General features: G+C 38.8%; 1 protein-coding gene across 2 annotated transcripts in view; it reads right to left on the reverse strand.

The window, feature by feature from the left end:
- aarsd1 (alanyl-tRNA synthetase domain containing 1) overlaps nt 1–18,452 on the reverse strand; it is a 32,479-nt gene extending 14,027 nt beyond the window's left edge. Inside the window, exons 1-9 of one of the 2 annotated variants that reach the window (XM_034055837.3) lie at nt 18,258–18,448; nt 11,381–11,509; nt 10,194–10,353; nt 6,357–6,414; nt 5,291–5,447; nt 4,366–4,482; nt 3,063–3,193; nt 1,724–1,790; nt 464–555 (exon numbers count right to left, since the gene is read on the reverse strand). In XM_034055837.3, the coding sequence (XP_033911728.3) occupies nt 464–555; nt 1,724–1,790; nt 3,063–3,193; nt 4,366–4,482; nt 5,291–5,447; nt 6,357–6,414; nt 10,194–10,353; nt 11,381–11,509; nt 18,258–18,296 (950 nt within the window). In that variant the 5' untranslated portion in view covers nt 18,297–18,448. Of the gene's footprint in view, nt 1–463; nt 556–1,723; nt 1,791–3,062; nt 3,194–4,365; nt 4,483–5,290; nt 5,448–6,356; nt 6,415–10,193; nt 10,354–11,380; nt 11,510–18,257 lie in introns of both variants that reach the window. The other variant, XM_059006574.1, reaches the window with a different exon arrangement.
- Between the last annotated feature and the right edge of the window lie 940 nt (nt 18,453–19,392).

The raw sequence follows: 19,392 nt of genomic DNA on the forward strand, positions 1-19,392 counted from the left end.
AGTTAATCAATTTCCCGTATGGCATCTTTATCAATTACCACACTGTGGTGGAAAGCAAAATTAATAGACTTTCCTGTATAGCAGCTGTGTGTCACTGTGATAGTAGTATATGGTGGTCTGCAAAATTTCTGGAGGTTCAGAAGGGGTCTGCACACACAAAAAGGATGGGAACCACTGGGATAGACGATATATTTAATGAATAAAAAAAGCTAATTAAATGTAAGGGATTCAGGTGTAATACTAGTGGTTTCATATTACTTCAGAACAGTTTATTTAATAAAAAACAAACAATGACTAACTGCATTGGGACCAAAAGCTATCCCAAGCTATCCACATGCCTAGGTGGAGTTCACTTCTTTAGAAAAAGCTGTGCCAGTCAGTGTCACTGGTAGTAGAAGACCAAATGCAATTGTCAAGTCAATGAGAGGCACAATGCATCACATTAGACACGTAAACTTATTACCTGTGTAAGCAGAACAGCTTTCCACGGTTCGGGTTACTCTTGAAATGTTCTGCGATAAGAACAGCCAAGTCTCGAAGCAGATTAAGATTGTTCTGCACATAAAAAAAAAATACAAAATGTTAGGGACTAGAAGAGGCTTATCCCATGACATCCTCCAGTTCACCCAACTACTGTGAAGCTACTGCGCTTCTAGTAGCTTCTGTTCTGAACTGTTCTACAGTATATCTTCTGTTTATCTCCAATGAAGTGATTCACAAACTTTGGTAGCCCTTATGAAATGACTCAAGTCTTGCTCTGTTACAGTACTGTATATATTCTGACTACTACATGTTATAACTTGGTGTGGCAGGAAAGAAGCCCTGCTGTTATAAAGTGTATGAGTGTTTGAGGAGAAAACACGTGGGAATGTGGCTGGGGCCATAATTGAATGATTAATGGTTAATGAGGCTCCAGCCCCAGGTGTATAAGAAGGGCAATCATGGGCATTAGTGAGTTAATGTCGGTGTTAGTGAAGGTGCATGTTGGTATCCTATGTTGCGGTCCTGTCTGAGCTTTTTTGTACAGATCTTTTGTTTTGGCCCTTGTGCCTGTTTATTTTGTTAATGTGTTTTTGTTTACTGTACTGTGTTAATTAAATGTGTGCAATAGCGATTAAACTGCAGCTATCTTGAAGGAGCGGCCTGCCTGAGTGCCAGAGGATGAGGTCATTCCTCAGCAGTGGGGGCACTTCGTGATCAATTGCCCCATCCCAGAGGAGGAGGAACAGCTTCCGGCCCAAGGGCCCAAGAAGGGGCAGCCATTGCCAGCTGCACGTGTGGAGGGGCCAGTGTTGCTGCCAGCACTGCCGCTGCCAGGACTGCCGCTGCTGGAGTGCTCCGGGCCACTGCCAGCTACATGTCAGGAGGGCAGCTGGGACATCTATCTCAGCGCTCTCGAGGCCTCGAGTTGGTGCCTCACCTGCAGGGAGTGGGGGAACTTCACGGTCAACTGCCCCCTCCAAGAGGAGGAGGAGGAGGAGGAGGAGGAGGAGGAGGACGAACAGCTGCTAGAGTGCTCTGCACCACTGCGGGAGTACCCCCCAGCCACATTGCCACGTTTCCCCCCCATCTGATGTCCAGGGTGCTGAACCAGCCAACTGATGCATACAAGATACTGCTTTGATCTCCTGGTACAAGATCCCAGGTACAGGGAATGTACTGTATAAGTTTGTTAGCACTCCTTTAAACCACATGCAAGTTAAAACGCAGCAATACAACCTACCTTTTGTAACACTTTAACTGATTTCTGCAGTTTGTCTACAGCTTCAACATGGTCTTCAGGCCCAGTTCTATACAATAAAAATACATATATATTATTTAATGATTACAACAAGCAAAACCAAAATGAGACAGTATTTAGTAACTAGGCCAGTGTCATTGCTAGTACTGCATCTACCTTATATACAGTATAAAAGGCAGTTATTTAAAAATGTAGTACTACAGGCGCAAAACGATTACATCCCAAAGGTAGACAAATCTAAATCGAAAACAAAATGGCCAAAATGGTTTAATAGATCAATTAAAAAAAATATTCAGCAAAAAAAGGCATGTTACAGAGCGTTTAAAAGGGACCAAAAACAAAGTACACAGAAATAGTACTTGGAACTGCAAACGCAAGTCAAAAAGGAAGTTAGTCCTGCATAAAAGATTAATTCTCAAACTGAGGTAACCAGTGGTGTACCACAGGGATCAGTATTAGGTCCTCTGCTATTCCTAATCTACATTAATGATTTAGATTCTGGTATAGTAAGCAAAATTGTTACATTTGCAGACGACACAAAAATAGGAGGAGTGGCAAACACTGGTGCAGCAGTAAAGGTCATTCAAAATGAGGTAGACAGCATTAGGAACTGGGCAGACACATGGCAAATGACATTTAATAGAGAAAAGTGTAAAGTACTGCACGCAGGCAACAAAAATGTGCATTATAAAATATCATATGGGAGATACTGAAATTGAAGAAGGAATCTATGAAAAAGACCTAGGAGTTTATGTTGACTCAGAGATGTCTTCATCTAGACAATGTGGGGAAGCTATAAAAAAGGCTAACAAGATGCTCGGATATATTGTGAAAAGTGTTGAATTTAAATCAAGGAAAGTAATGTTAAACATCTTGAACAAAGAAGACTACGCGGTGATCTGATTCAAGCATTCAAAATCCTAAAAGGTATAGACAATGTCGACCCAGGGGACTTTTTTGACCTGAAAAAAGAAACAAGGACCAGGGGTCACAAATGGAGATTAGATAAAGGGGCATTCAGAACAGAAAACAGGAGGCACTTTTTTTACAGAGAATTGTGAGGGTCTGGAACCAACTCCCTAGTAATGTTGTTGAAGCTGACACCCGGGATCCTTCAAGAAGCTGCTTGATATGATTCTGGGATCAATAAGCTACTAACGACCAAACGAGCAAGATGGGCTGAATGGCCTCCTCTCATTTGTAAACTTTCTTATGTTCTTATGTACAGCAGTTAATTCAATCCCTGGTCGGAGCATCTTGCAGTAAATGACCAATGTATCTACACTGTAAAGACATTGGCTTGCATGCTCTTCATACTTACTTGAGCAGGGAGGTCAATGCCCTTTCCACACTGTAACTTCGTTCAGCGTATTTTAGCACCCTACTCCCAGCCACGAAAATAAGGTTGGTTTTGTTCTTCTTCCCTTTTTCTGTTCCAAGAATCTTTATAGCCTGTGAAAATACAAGAACACTAACATAACATTTCAACCACACTCAACATGAGCACAGTATTAGGAGTGCTAAACAAGGTCTTAAAATCACTACACTACCAGCATTGTAACTCCCCACACTTTTCTTTTGGCTCTGCTTGTTTTTTTTAAACTTTAAACTGTGGTCTGCAGATATTTCAAACATGGAAGTTTTGTTCCCCTGTTCTTTACACAGAGTGGTGAGGGTATGGAATGGGTAGCCAAGAAATGATGTTGATGCAGAGTCATTGGGATCCTTTAACCCATTGCGGTCCTATGTCGGACCTGGTCCGACATCGCAATTTTCCCTTTCCGGTCCAATGTCGGACCCTGTTTGACATCATCAAAGCTGCAAAAAACAGGTCTCTAGTCATTTTTTCTCCGGAAAAAGCTGAGAAAACCATTCAATGACCGAATGAGACTGATAGAAGCCGAGAGAAGCCGAAAAAAAAAAAATCTCATGAATACTGATAGACCCGACACCACATAGATAACACGGAGATAAACAAAAGATAGCTGCTTCCGCATCCAGCGCTCAAAGAACATCACAGACATTAGCAGAGCTATTTTTAGATGTTATAGTAATAAAATAACGACTTGGATCGCATTATTGAGGAGTTTGGTGATAAAACGAGTGATCAAGAGATGATTTATCGGTATGTATTATTATTAAGAGGCATTTGAAAAATATAGTGAACAAGGGGTGGGGCGGGGCTGGAGATGCAGTACTGAGTGTCCTGTTGATATGCAGTGCCTTTTAAACCTGTTTTACTGTGAAAAAAAATACTTTTAAACAGCACGTCTAAATAAACTGCGCGTGTGTAAATAAATTGGACCCGACGCGCCTGACACGCACTGAATAAATGGACCGCTAAGGGTTAATACTTGATGTTTTTGGATTAATCAGCTACTACGAACAAGACAAGCACTGATGGGTCAAAAGACCATCCTGTGTTCTCTTTCACCCAATTTCTAAATAAGTTTCGCACAATATTTGGGCAAAATAAAATCGAGTTATGGAAGAGAGAAGTTGCATGGCTTTATTTTAAAAACACAAAGACAAAAAAGAAAAGGGTTGGGTAAGAGAGAAAGAACTGCTAAAATAGACAACAATGTCACTACTGATGATTTAGGTTAATTGCGATATTCTCTTACCTGCAAGTGGCTGAGGTTTGAAACATGTGTCCCACAGCACATGTTGGCATCAATTCCTTCAATATCAATTATCCGAATGGGGCCTGTATGGTCCTCTGGCAGTCCACGGCTTCGTACCTGTGAAGAATGAACAGGCAGAAAAGGACATAGAGCTCACAGAGGATTGCGTGTAAGCTATAAATTACTTTGTTGTTATTATCCATCCACCATCAGTTAACACAGATCTGTTCAAAAGCAAACACACTTTATGGTCAAGATTATCAAAGCTCTTTCTCCTAATTGTCATTAGCACGATTAAGAAAGGCACAATGCACCCAACAGATTTACCAAACCAAAACCTCATACATTTCAGGAGCTTTTTTTTCCTGTCAGATCTAAAATGACAGTTTTTGTTTTGTTTTAAATGTAATCACCTTAAAGATATTGGCCTAAGTACAACATGAGCCTCTTCATGGTGTTTAAGCTTGGTCCTCACAAACAAAAGACATGTGTGCTGTGCCCCATTGTGTTGCATAGGATCCTAATCCACTAGGACTAAACTGAGAACTAGTTTCCCTTGATCAAGGATGTTTTCAAACAGAGGTCTCCAAAGGTAAAAAGATAAAAACACACACACGCACACACACACACACACACTGCCATCTACTTTGTGAATATGGCCCCTAGGGTGTTCACTCCACTTATTGCTACCCAGTAAACCCAAATAAGTGCACATGCAAATAGAGGGTCCTCATTATCATGTAATTAGGTTAAAATGTGTATAAAATTAAGAGCTTATCAGATTATTGCCAAATGCAATCTGAAACGTCTGTACAAAGCTAGGGGTGTATGACACTTTGGCAAAACCAAGGCATATAGAGTGTGACAGACAGACAGACAGACAGACAGACAATCAGAACATAAATCCTTAACACCAGATATCTACCTTTTCAACAGTGGGGTCATCCACCGCTAACACTTTGACACTGACAGGGACTTGTTCCCTGATCTTCTTGTTCACTGCTTTCTCCAGAGCTTCTACCTGCCCAGGCTCCACTGACGGGGTGTCAAGCTCAATCACACTGCGTTGCCGACCCAATTCCCTTTTCAAACAGCATAGAAATACTATCAATAACTACCGGATTAAAATTTCAATAGTGCTCAATTAAGAAATACTAAAATAAACTAAAAATGAATGACTAACGTTTCTACTAGAAGTATTTTTCAATTTCGAAGACATTGAAATAGACTTAATTGAAACTGTGTCACCGAGGAACAAACAGAAAAATAAATACTGGAAAAAATGTGATTTGGAACACTGAATTCTGATTGGCAAAATATGTAGGAAATAATTGGTTGAAAATCCATGTGATCATACATCCTTTACATGATGTATCATATAGTATTAGAGGTGTGTATCATGACACATGACCAAAAGCACTTGTAGTCCACCAAACAGATCTAGAATGAGGAATAAATATGATGTATAATTGTTTTGAATATATATGGTCACATTAAAATCCCTTTTAACAAAACAGATGATCATTAATAATCATATTATGTTGTTACACATCAGTCGCCAATTAGGATCATCACATGTAGTATAGTGAACTGCATATAGACATCACTGTAGTATGTAATGCTACACCCCTATCAGTCAGTATGCTAAATCAGTAGCGAATAATCCAATGAAGCTCTCCATCTGGAATGCAGAGACTAGAATACTAGTGTTAATATCTCGTTTTTGCTCACGAGCAGCACTGAACCTTGTTGGATTGTAATGTGAAGAAATGTTTGCACATGGCACGGACCTGTATTTATTTAAATGGGCAACTTCTTTAATGGTACAGCAGGGCTTCAATGAATTCATCCACATCTGCACTGATTTTACAATAAAGGGTTTTTAAATTTTTTTTTTTAATTTTATGATATATGAGGTGAGCTCTGGCAAAATTACAACCAAATGTCATTGTTGAGCATGATTTTCAACTTCAGGAGACAAACATGCTTACCATGAGGTAGTTTTGAAGCCAAACATAGAGTCTGCAATGGCTGTTATTAAGTGTTGCCCTGAAAGAAAAATGAAAAACCCAAAAGGCAAATTATTTCAGCTATAAACAAGACAGTAAAATATAAACTGACATAAAGCAGTATCACAACCAACTTAGTAAGATCAAACAAAGAAGAATACTACCAATGCTGCAAAGAAAATTGCTTCTTTACTGTATTACTATATCTGACTTAGCTGTACATTATAACTTTCACAGTAAGCTAACGAAAAGTTGCTGTATGACGAGTCTAGCTACATTTCCACTGCGCAACACTGCTGTGCTCAGTCAGGCATTTCTTGTTGAAGATCATGCATTTTGAGCTAAATACTTTTAAATCTTTAAAAACCTGTGTACCAAAAGGGTAAATTAAACATAAAGTTGATGGACCAGAAGTTTATTATCTTAATCCCCTGCCTCCTCACTCTACATGTACTGAGAATGCTTTACTAATTGGAAAGAATGGAAAACAGCAGTACAGAGGTAACTATTACCCAAGACAGTGGTTTTCAAACTGTCCCCCTTCTGCCTGGAGGTTTCAGCTCATGTACCCCTTTACAATTTTTCGCTCTACTGAATGGTCTGCTAGAAGGAATCACCTGGGGATTTTCAGGCTCGCTGAGTTCAGAAATGCCGATTTTTTAACTAATTATTTTTATTTTCATTTCCCCTCAAGCAGTGACCTGGCAAAGGTCAACCTAAAGTGAAAAAGTGACCCTGACCAGAAAAATTATCCTGGGCTCAATTTAGATGCTATCATCATGTGTAGCACCTCGTTCGAAAAAAATACCAGGGGTACCTAACTCACTTTTAGCAAGTTGCCAAACAAGGGGTAACAAGGGGTTATTCGAACTTCCGCCCAACCCTTTGCCCTGTAGGGGATGCAGGTCCTAAAATGTTAGTATTGCTGTTAGTATTGCTGCAAGAAACACTTTTGGTTTCAAGTCCCCCCCACTGGTCATTAACCCGCACTGAAATGTGATTTTTTGGTATTTCTATCAAGTTTGGGGGGGGGGGGGGGGGCTCCAAAAAATCACCCAAAGATATTTAATATAGATGTTGATGAGATTTACAAGAATCAAGCAAAACACTTTGGTATCTGCGGATTTTGGAAGTTGCATTTGTCATGTATTCAAACACTGCTTATGGCCACTTTGGTGAGGCTAAAGTACCATATAGTCCTAACGGAGCTGGCGTTATTCTTCAATTTTGCATTGTCTGGGGTTAGATCTAGAGTAAAAAGTGGCAGGGTGTGCTTCCAGTGGCACTAGCTTGGAGCTGAGGGGTTATGAACTTATGTGGAACTTATTTGTTAAAACTACCAAAACCTCACTCAGATGTGTTCAAATCCCACCTCAGCCACTGACTCATTGTGTGACCCTGAGCAAGTCACTTTACCTCCTTGTGCTTGTCTTTCGGGTGAGACATTGCTGTAAGTGACTCTGCAGCTGATGCATAGTTCACACACCCTAGTCTCTGTAAGTCGCCTTGGATAAAGGCGTCTGCTAAATAAACTAATAATAATAATGCAAAAAGAAAAGGAACTCAAACATTTTAAAAGTTGCATACAGAATGTGCTGCATAGAAACCACACATCACAAAGTTCAGTAATCATCAAATTTAAAATGAATGCAGGCGTGAACTGTAGCGGGAAGCGAGATTTTCTTCATAATGTTCTTACATTCATAGAATTCTGCCCTCGGGGAAGGGCCACTTGAAGGTGTTCGGTTCAGCAGGATGCATAACCTTCACTTATGCTCCATCACCAGAGATGCGCTCAACTTCTCCAGGGAACATTTTATTTTCATACAACACCTTCACCCAGTCACCAACTTGTAGACACAGCCGAGCTGGACCCTCCTGGACAACTGCGCCTTTCAACACTGTTACCACACGGAATTCCGTACTTTGACTGGTAAATGAGACCTTTATCTTGCCTGGGGTATCGGGTACAAAGTGGTGTGCTTCCCTGGAGCCGATGATGGCTAAGGCATCGTCATACCTGGCATTAGAAAGAGGGTGGTTCTCTTCAACCTGTTCTTGTGAGATGAGCATGACCTGCATACTGGTTACGTGTCCTTTTGCCCATTCATACAGCTGGTAAGGAGCAAGAATGATGTTGCCTTGAAGACTAGCTCGTGCTGCTCTTGCCTTAATAGTACCTTCCACACCATCACACAGACTTTTTCCATGTAATGTTGCAAAGTAATGCCATTCTGCAGTGATACCGAAGTCTTGCTGATGAAAGCCAAGGTTGGTGAAGTTTTTGCGATTCTTGTACTGCCTAGCAGCTCCGTCACTGAAGTAATGTATACGTTTCAAGTCAGGGTCCTGCCTTTTGATAAAAGGAATTAACTACTTCTGAAATGCATACACTGTCAACGTGGAGTGTTGCATTTCATTATTCATCACTGCAACACTCATGTGCTTAACTTCACCATCCCGACAGAAGTAGAGCACAAACGGATGGAGTGTTGCCTGAGAATTGTCCCAATGAAATCTTTGAGCAGCGTCTTGGATCACAAAACTATAAATTTTCTGCAAAATCGAGCAGACAGAAAGCTGATTATCTATCAGTCTGTAGTTTTTAAAACGCACCAAAGTGAGGTTTTGGTAGTTTCAAATGTGTCACTGTAACAAACAAATCTAAGTTTCACACGCAAGTTCATAACCCCTCAACTCCAAGCTAGTGCCACTGGAAGCACACCACTTTTTACTCTAGATCTAACCCCAGACAATGCAAAATTGAAGAATACTGCCAGTTCGGTTAGGGATATGTGGTACTTTAGCCTCACCAAAGTGGTCATAAGCAATGCCATGACAAACCCAGTTTAAAAAACCTGCCAAAATTCAAAAAGCTGCGGATTGCAAAATGTTTTGCTTGATTCTTGGAGCCCTCCCACGTGACTTATTTCGGCCGAAATTCAAATTTCACAGAGGGTTAATGACCAGTGGAGGGACGCAACCAAAAGTGTTTCACAAAATTTGGAAGAGTGGTCCATAAGTTTCTTACAGTAATATTAACATTTTAGGACCTGTATCCCCTACAGGGCAAAGGGTTGGGCTGAAGTTCGAATAAAACTTGTCACTTACCTCTCTTCTGGCAACTTGCTCGAAAACTTCTCGAAAACCCTATTCATTACAAGTCGAACGAGGTGCTTCACGTGATGGTAGCGTCCAAGTTGAGCCCAGGGTTATTTTTCTGGTCAGGGTCACATTTTCACTTTAGGTTGACCTTTACCAGGTCACAGCTCGAAGGGGAAATTAAAAAAATAAATAAACGATTAGCATTTCTCAACTCAGCGGGCCCAAAACCCTGCAGGTGAAATGTATCAATTTTTGACTCAAAATGATACACAGGATAATCTGGATGCACTCATATCAAACATTGTAAACAAATTCAACCAGACGCTATTACTGTTAGTAAAATGCAGCTATGCCTAATAAATAAAACAAAAATCAGCAAAGTAGGAGTATTGTGATTATTATTTAATGTTTACGGAGCATTTTAACTTCTAAAAAATGCAGAAAGAAAGTGCTTCACTAATTAGTATTCAATTATACGACTAGTTGAAAACGGGTAAAGTTGAGCAGCACAGAGCGCTTTCCAAATGGCAGAATAGGCAGACGCCTGCTACGCCTTCTTCACCTCCCCCCCACTTATATCAGAGTGGAAATCCACTCAATCAAACCCCTGCTCTAAGAAATGGATTTTGCTGAGAGAAGTGAACTAGCATGATTATGCAATTCCTCCAAACGGTTCTTGACTAGAGCACTTGAGTAAGTCTATATGTCCTGTACCCGAGTGCTGCTGCATGTGGTTGAATCTTCTTTCCCAGTCTACCTTCATCTGCACTTCCACTCCCTCCTCCAGAGGAGAGGTGACAAAATGAACCGCATCGGCACCCTGGCGAGTGACTCGCAACACAGGGATATCATTGAGGACACCCTGGTCATCTGGCTAGAAGGTACACAGAAAATACTTTTTAAAATAATAACAAAAAAAAAAGATATTAAAATTGATGTTCAAAATAATATTTGGATGAAATAGTGCTCTAATGGCATTAGTGGGCAGGATTCATGAATGACAAAGTACAACCGCAGTTGCAATCACTACTTATTCAAAAAGTACTGTTCACATTTATCTAAAGCCTCACAATTGCACCAGTACTTGCATCAGCTTCACAGGTTTTGTAATTGCTCTTATTTGAAATCGTTCTTATCCATTTATCATACTTACTATGTACGCTTAATGGAATGTACTCTTAAGCAAATATTTGTTACTGTAATGCTCTTAGTTAAATTTTTACTGTATTCTTTATTCTGCTCATACTGATTTTACAGTACTTTATAACTGCTCTTATCTGTAATGTGATATTCTGTAATGTGATATTTTGTAATGTGATACTTTGTATTGTGATATGTTGTAACAACTGTAAGTCGCCCTGGATAAGGGCATCTGCTAAGAAATAAATAATAACAACAACAACAACAACAACGGTAGTTTAGCTGCAGGGACCCCAAGTGACTAATGCTCATCCAACTGCAGGGATAAAAATAAGCACTGCATAGCAATTTGATCCACTCCTGGTTAGGAGTTTAATAAGACACTCCTGAGCTTGTTACCTATACACTGTGGCTAATAAAGCTCATACTAAAATCTGGAATGGGTGAAACTGTTATGCGATAGGAGACTTATTTCCATCCCTAAACTACTTGTTGCAATAGGAGGTTTTACAGGATATCCTCAAGTTTACAATTCAGGCATCAAAGGTTGTTAATTATGTAAAAGCACAAATGCCCTTATAAAAGTTGATCCCAGTATTTGTGCTGTTTTCCCATGGTTATACTTTGCATTTACCACAGTTTCTGTTTTTTTAATATGCTTTACCATACTTCGCTGGTCTTTACAATGCTTAACAATGGTTTAACATGCTTTCACTTTGCTATGCTTTTACCATGGTAAATATTTAAGGGTGTAGCTGTACCTGACCCCCTCCCTCTGGAAACAGTATAGTGTCCTTCAGGATGATGTTAAACCCCTTCACTTTCTCCTTCTTCCCGCTGTTGTCTATTTTGAGCTCAGCAGGACGGCATGACACCACGGAAGTTGTAAACTGAAAACAAAACGCAACACCCTGGTATTAAAACCACACACAAAACAGTGTACAGTAAAGTGGCACCATCATAAATGTTGTTTTATAATTTACATTATCCAGAAAGAATAGCAACACATACAAAAAGTGCTCCAGTACACAATTCAGTATTATATTTTGCAGTAGTACAAGATACTGGGTACACATCGTAGAGTGGGCGGAATAGGGTGTGATCACGTTATCCCCTATGAGAAGGACAGTGTGTGCAAATCGTGAATGTAGCAGTTTTGAAATCGATGTAAGATTATCCCAGTAATCACCCATTGCAAATAAAACACTTTTTGTACACTTAACACTTTGAATGCCAGCGGCTCTGTGCCAGAGGTGTGAATTTGCGACAGGCCGCTGTACCTTTAATAAAAATAAGCTGTTGGCTAAAACAAGAAACTTGAAAAAATTATGTCACCACAATAAGCACCACAACTTCTGCTTTTGATTGGTCTATTATTTAATATATGCTGTCATTCAAGTTTTTATTTTGCAAATCTACATGAAAGTGATGCTGCTGACATCCAAACAAAACAGAGAAGGAAGCGGTGCTTGCGCTGTGAAGTGATAGGACTAGTTTTCTGTAAAGTCCGTCAGCATCTCTCTCTTGTTTAAGAATTGAGGTTAGTTTCTGATATTTACTTAATTAAATCTAAAATGAATTTTATAAACAGCTTCTGTTAAGACAGTATAAATATTATCGTATGCCATTCTTTTTAGATGTAAATCGTAATGAGAACTTGTAAATGCTTACTGCTAAAAAATTTTTAAAAAAATGCTTGCTGCTAAATTAGTTGAAGTAATGTTTACATTTGTTTTTTCTGATTGATTTACAATAAAGCCAAATATTATTTAAATATGTGTGGAAAATATTTTGCTGGCTAACTGATCAAGAAAATAACTTAAGTAAGTTTTCAGTGTCTCTGTGTGAAGGGCATATCAGGCAGCTTTTCAGATTGTGTGCCCCGGGAAACTTACAGGTTAAAAACAAACCCCCTCAAAGACGTCTTGGACTGTACTGCCTTTCTCTCTGTGATTACTGTTTATAAATAAAAATGATAGAACAGCAAACACAGTTCAGAAAAAGTTGGTGAAAATGCTGAAAATGATTTTCGCTGCAGAAAATAAGATCGCCCTGGCAGTGCTGTCTATTTATGTCTTGAATTTATTATTATTATTATTATTATTATTATTATTATTATTATTAATAATTTCTTACAGTTGTATACAAAATAAAATACATAAAGAATTACAGTACAATTAAGAGCAAGATACAAAATGCAATGACTTCAGTCCTAACAAGAGCAACAAAACGCAGTATGATTTGATATCGATTTGAATTACGCCTCTTGTTTATTTTTTTATTATTAGAATGGCAAAAAAATACACTGCACTGCAGGCTGTTGGTCTTCTATTTGCCGACCAAGATAGTAAGCCTGAAAGTTGTGTCAGGTCAGTTTAGCTAGCGAGATAGGAAGAGACGAGGTAGGAGAGGGGAAAAAAAGAACACACCAGCAGCAAAAAAATAAAAATAACTATTGTATAAAAGTGTAATCTTATTTGTTCTACATATCTACCACATGAAGACATAAACAAACTAGGGTTTTCTTGTATTGTTGCATTATATTTGTATGGCTTACATGCATATTTACATATCTTTTTAGGTACAATATTCTTATTCTTTATGGCCACACTTTTTGTTAGAACCGTTCCAATCTGTAATTTACACTCATTTTATTTTATTGTATTTTAGAACCAAAACAAAGTTTAGAAAGCATTTGAATCACTGTTCCCATGTTGTACATTTTTTTGGGTAACTGCAGAAAATAATGATCAGACTTGAGCTCATACTGTCCAGACTGTAACGTCCCAATTTTTCAGTGTGTGGAACTTTGTGTTGAAAACAAAACATTTAAGTCCAATTAATGACTCAGATGTGTCATTGTTAGCTAAACTAGTAATTTTATTCATTAATTTATTTTTGTACTGAATGAAGTATGAATTATAATAGGCATCTCTATAACATTTCGTTTTTGCATTGTACAGTGAAAACATTATTGTATTTATTGAATGTATTGTATATAGTTAAATTATACATGTACATTTTTTTTTTAACTTTTAAATATGCTTCTATGGTTTCCCTATATATTAATTTGAACAACTTGCATTGTTGAAATATGTATTGTTGTTGTTGATGTTTTGTGAATTAAAAAAACAAACAAAGATTAATTAAAAAAAAAGAAATAGTATACAGTATATTACATAGTTTTCAAACACTATCCTCTCCTGAAGACATACAGGGTGTATAAAGTACTTTATAAAATAATTTATTTACTTATATTGTACGGATTTTTACCCAGTTTTCCAATCAAATAATAAAATGCATACCTTTATAACCAACCATTTCATAGCCTGCAAAGTAGGGAAACATATTATCCATTTGTACGTTTGTTGTATCATTTTTTTTTCTTTTAGATATTAAAGGATATATGAAAATCACTTACTAAACCATGAGGAATGTTGGTGAAAGACAAAATTGTAAGAGAAAACTATGTGGCATTCAAAGTGTTAAGGTCGGTTTATATTCCATCGCTCAACTGTCGTTGAAGAGCAAGGCGACGTGCGACCATCGCTGTGTCGTGTCGCCGTGCAGTTTATACTTTCTACCGGCAATCGCCGTGCTCAAACTGCAGTCGCTGACAGTTCCAATCAACTGAACTTTGCCCTCGTCGCTATGGTTATTACAACGCCAAAATGGATGACCGGTTGTTTGTTGAGAAGCTGCTCGGTGTTTATCCCTGCGTATATGTATTATATATACAGCTCTGGAAAAAATTAAGAGACCACTGCAAAATTATCAGTTTCTCTGGTTTTACTATTTATAGGTATGTGTTTGGGTAAAATGAACATTTTTGTTTTATTCTATAAACTACTGACAACATTTCTCCCAAATTCCAAATAAAAATATTGTCATTTAGAGCATTTATTTGCAGAAAATGACAACTGGTCAAAATAACAAAAAATTCACATTGATGTTGGGTGACTTTATGCCACTCCTGGCGCAAAGATTCAAGCAGCTCGGCTTTGTTTGATGGCTTGTGACCATCCATCTTCCTCTTGATCACATTCCAGAGGTTTTCAATGGGGTTCAGGTCTGGAGATTGGGCTGGCCATGACAGGGTCTTGATTATTATTATTATTATTATTTATTTCTTAGCAGACGCCCTTATCCAGGGCGACTTACAATCGTAAGCAAAAACATTTCAAGCGTTACAATACAAGTAATACAATAAGAGCAAGAAATACAATAAAACAAGTAAAGTACAAGTTTGACAAACCACAATTCAATAATACAGCAGGTAATAGTGATAGTTACATCAGGATATGATTAAATAGTGATAGTTACATCAGGATGTGATTAAATACAAAGTACTACAGGTTAAAAACTTGGCAGATTACAGTATTCTGAAGTACAGGATTAAATGCAGTAAAATAGGGGCTGATAAGAGCAAAATAAAGCACATTTACATGAAGGGTGATAGTGTCCCAGGATACAAACAGAGGAGTTCTACAGGTGCTCTTTGAAGAGGTGAGTCTTAAGGAGGCGCCGGAATGTGGTCAGGGACTGGGCAGTCCTGACATCTGTAGGAAGGTCATTCCACCACTGCGGAGCAAGGGTGGAGAAGGAGCGGGGGCAGGGGAGCGTAGCGGTGGTAGAGCTAGTCTTCTAGTGCAGGCGGAGCGGAGAGGTCGAGTGGGGGTGTAGGGAGAGATGAGGGTCTGGAGGTAGCTGGGTGCAGACTGGTCAAGGCATCTGTAGGCTAGTACAAGAGTCTTGAACTGGATGCGAGCGGTGATCGGGAGCCAGTGGAGCGAGCGGAGTAGTGGAGTAGCGTGGGCGAAGCGAGGCAGAGAGAACACTAGGCGGGCAGCAGAGTTCTGGATGAGCTGGAGCGGACGGGTGGCGGACGCAGGAAGGCCAGCCAGGAGGGAGTTGCAGTAGTCTAGGCGGGAGAGTACCAGGGCCTGGACCAGGAGCTGGGTAGCATAGTTGGTGAGGAAGGGTCGGATTCGTCGGATTGATCTGGTGGTCCTCCATCCACACCTTGATTGACCTGGCTGTGTGGCATGGAGCATTGTCCTGCTGGAAAAACCAATCCTCAGAGTTGGGGAACATTGTCAGAGCAGAAGGAAGCAAGTTTTCTTCCAGGACAACCTTGTACTTGGCTTGATTCATGCGTCCTTCACAAAGACAAATCTGCCCGATTCCAGCCTTGCTGAAGCACCCCCAGATGAGTCCAATTTTCAGCTTTGCCCAACACCTGGTCATCTAATGGTTAGATGGAGACCTGGAGAGGCCTACAAGCCACAGTGTCTCGCACCCACTGTGAAATGTGGTGGAGGATCGGTGATGATCTGGGGGTGCTTCAGCAAGGCTGGAATCGGGCAGCTTTGGCATGAATCAAGCCAAGTACAAGGTTGTCCTGGAAGAAAACTTGCTTCCTTCTGCTCTGACAATGTTCTCCAACTCTGAGGATTGGTTTTTCCAGCAGGACAATGCTCCATGCCACACAGCCAGGTCAATCAAGGTGTGGATGGAGGACCACCAGATCAAGACCCTGTCATGGCCAGCCCAATCTCCAGACCTGAACCCCATTGAAAACCTCTGGAATGTGATCAAGAGGAAGATGGATGGTCACAAGCCATCAAACAAAGCCGAGCTGCTTGAATCTTTGCGCCAGGAGTGGCATAAAGTCACCCAACATCAATGTGAAAGACTGGTGGAGAGCATGCCAAGACACATGAAAGCTGTGCTTGAAAATCAGGGTTATTCCACCAAATATTGATTTCTGAACTCTTCCTAAGTTAAAACATTAGTATTGTGTTGTTTAAAAATGAATATGAACTTATTTTCTTTGCATTATTTGAGGTCTGACAACACTGCATCTTTTTTGTTATTTTGACCAGTTGTCATTTTCTGCAAATAAATGCTCTAAATGACAATATTTTTATTTGGAATTTGGGAGAAATGTTGTCAAACAGCACCTGTAGAACTCCTCTGTTGTATCCTGGGACACTATCACCCTTCATTTAAATATGCTTTATTTTGCTCTTATCTGCCCCCTATTTTACTGCATTTAATCCTGTACCTCAGAATATTGTAATCTGCCAAGTGTTTAATCTGTAGTATTTTGTACTTAATCATATCCTGATGTAACTATCACTATTTAATCATATCCTGATGTAACTTTCACTATTGTCTGCTGTATTATTGAATTGTGGTTTGTCACACTTGAGAATTATTGTATTTCTTGTTCTTATTGTATGACTTATATTGTAACACTTGAATGTATTTGTATTTGCTTGCGATTGTAAGTCGCCCTGGATAAGGGCGTCTGCTAAGAAATAAATAATAATAATAATAATAATAGAATAAAACAAAAATGTTCATTTTACCCAAACACATACCTATAAATAGTAAAACCAGAGAAACTGATAATTTTGCAGTGGTCTCTTAATTTTTTCCAGAGTTGTATATTTGATTTACTATATGCATAAACAGATGTAATCAATGTAATATGCATAATAGTTTTTAAAGCGTTACTAGCAATGGTACACAGTAACCCACAGTTCCACGTGTAATACTGCTTTGTGTGTGTGTTCCTTTTTTTTACCCTTCATAACGTCGATAAATTGATGCATCTGCTTTTTTTTGGAGAACGATATATGGATAGTGAAAAATTAGGCGTCACCTCAGCCTTAAGTTTTTTTTACCTGTTAACTTGAATTTATAGTAATTATTTAATTTAATAATGATAGTAATTATTTAATTATTTAAAACCATTTACAAAAATAGAAAAATGCAATTTTCAATGTTAAACATTATGTAAACTAGCCTAATATAAATATCGTACTGTAGATATAAAAATGTAAATAATCGTAGAATAAAAATGGTTCAATAATCGAAAACTGTAATTGATATCGCGGCACTGCTTTAACATAAACGTGTACACTTCAATCTTTCTGAATCCCTGTTTTCACGTTATTCTGACAGTTGAAACATTTTTTAAAAATAGTTTACCTTTTTTGGGACGGTATTTCGAAAACAAAACCAAATTTCTAACTTTCAGATTACATAATTGGTTATACCTCTTTGAATTATTATCCTATCAGCTGGCGGTCGGAAGATGTGTGTTGGATTAAGTGATGCGCATTCATTCTCTGTTCTCAGTCGACTCAGGGCAGCAGGCAGCAGAAAGTGAAAGCTAAAGTTAGTAACTTAATCTAAAATGGCCACTGGAAATGTAGTCGAATTTGGTGCGTAAAAAGCATTTTTACACGTTTAAAACCTTTTTTTAATTTTTTGTTTTAGATGTATTTAAGTTAAGTAAAAACAATTGACAACAACCTATTTGGGGTTTTGTTTGTTGAAATCTAAAATTACGTTTGACCACCATTACCCGTGCAGTTAATATGAAATTACCAGCACACAATCCGCATTAAAAACAAGTACTTAAACTAGTGTGTACTTATCAAAAGCAATAGAGTAGTGTATTGTATGGGTAGAGTACAATTATACTGTTACAGCAAGCCAGCTCCTTACAAATGCACAGAATTGCATAAATAGTGTATCAGTGAGGTCCTCAGGCCGGATGTCTGGACAACTCGAGACCAGGTCGCTGAATCAATTCAATCAATCAATTCAGGATGTATTTCTTACCTCTCTCATGTAGCAGTCCCTCTGACACTGAAACGCCATTGTTACTGTAAGCAGTGTAATAATAATGATGATACTGTATCTTCGAAAAGACAGCTGCTCTGTCTGCCGGTGTCGTACTGTTGCTAGCTTCTCATAGCCAGAAATCTCTATCCCCTGGCGCAATGCGCATGAGTAAAATGAGATCGGCACAGGGCTCGTGTCTGAGGTAAATACGAGTGGTGTGCATGCGCAGCAGTTGTCGGCTGCATTTTGCAGTCATTAGCATTACTGTACTAACGTTTTTGACAGGACGACAAGATTTCCTTGTAATGTGTGTAATCAGCTATGGGCTGTTTTCATTAAAAACGTCTTTGTTTGACGTGATCACAATGCTTGAGCAACCTGTTCAGTTTTGTCTTAGTTTTTTTTTTTTTTTTGGTAATACAAGCAGCTAAAACAATATACTTATCATTAGTCTAAGATATTAATGCTTGGTTTGTTGTCTATGCAACCGACCTGTTATATTAACGACTGCGCTGATTTGAAATTAGCATATATATATATATATATATATATATATATATATATATATATATATACAGCTCTGGAAAAAATTAAGAGACCACTGCAAAATTATCAGTTTCTCTGGTTTTACTATTTATAGATATGTGTTTGGGTAAAATGAACATTTTTGTTTTATTCTATAAACTACTGACAACATTTCTCCCAAATTCCAAATAAAAATATTGTCATTTAGAGCATTTATTTGCAGAAAATGACAACTGGTCAAAATAACAAAAAAGATGCAGTGGAACATTGTCAGAGCAGAAGGAAGCAAGTTTTCTTCCAGAACAACCTTGTACTTGGCTTGATTCATGCGTCCTTCACAAAGACAAATCTACCCTATTCCAGCCTTGCTGAAGCACCCCCAGATGAGTCCAATTTTCAGCTTTGCCCAACACCTGGTCATCTAATGGTTAGATGGAGACCTGGAGAGGCCTACAAGCCACAGTGTCTCGCACCCACTGTGAAATGTGGTGGAGGATCGGTGATGATCTGGGGGTGCTTCAGCAAGGCTGGAATCGGGCAGCTTTGGCATGAATCAAACTAAGTACAAGGTTGTCCTGGAAGAAAACTTGCTTCCTTCTGCTCTGAC

This window comes from Acipenser ruthenus, chromosome 33 (assembly GCF_902713425.1).
Source record: "Acipenser ruthenus chromosome 33, fAciRut3.2 maternal haplotype, whole genome shotgun sequence".
NCBI classification, from domain to species: Eukaryota; Metazoa; Chordata; class Actinopteri; order Acipenseriformes; family Acipenseridae; genus Acipenser; species Acipenser ruthenus.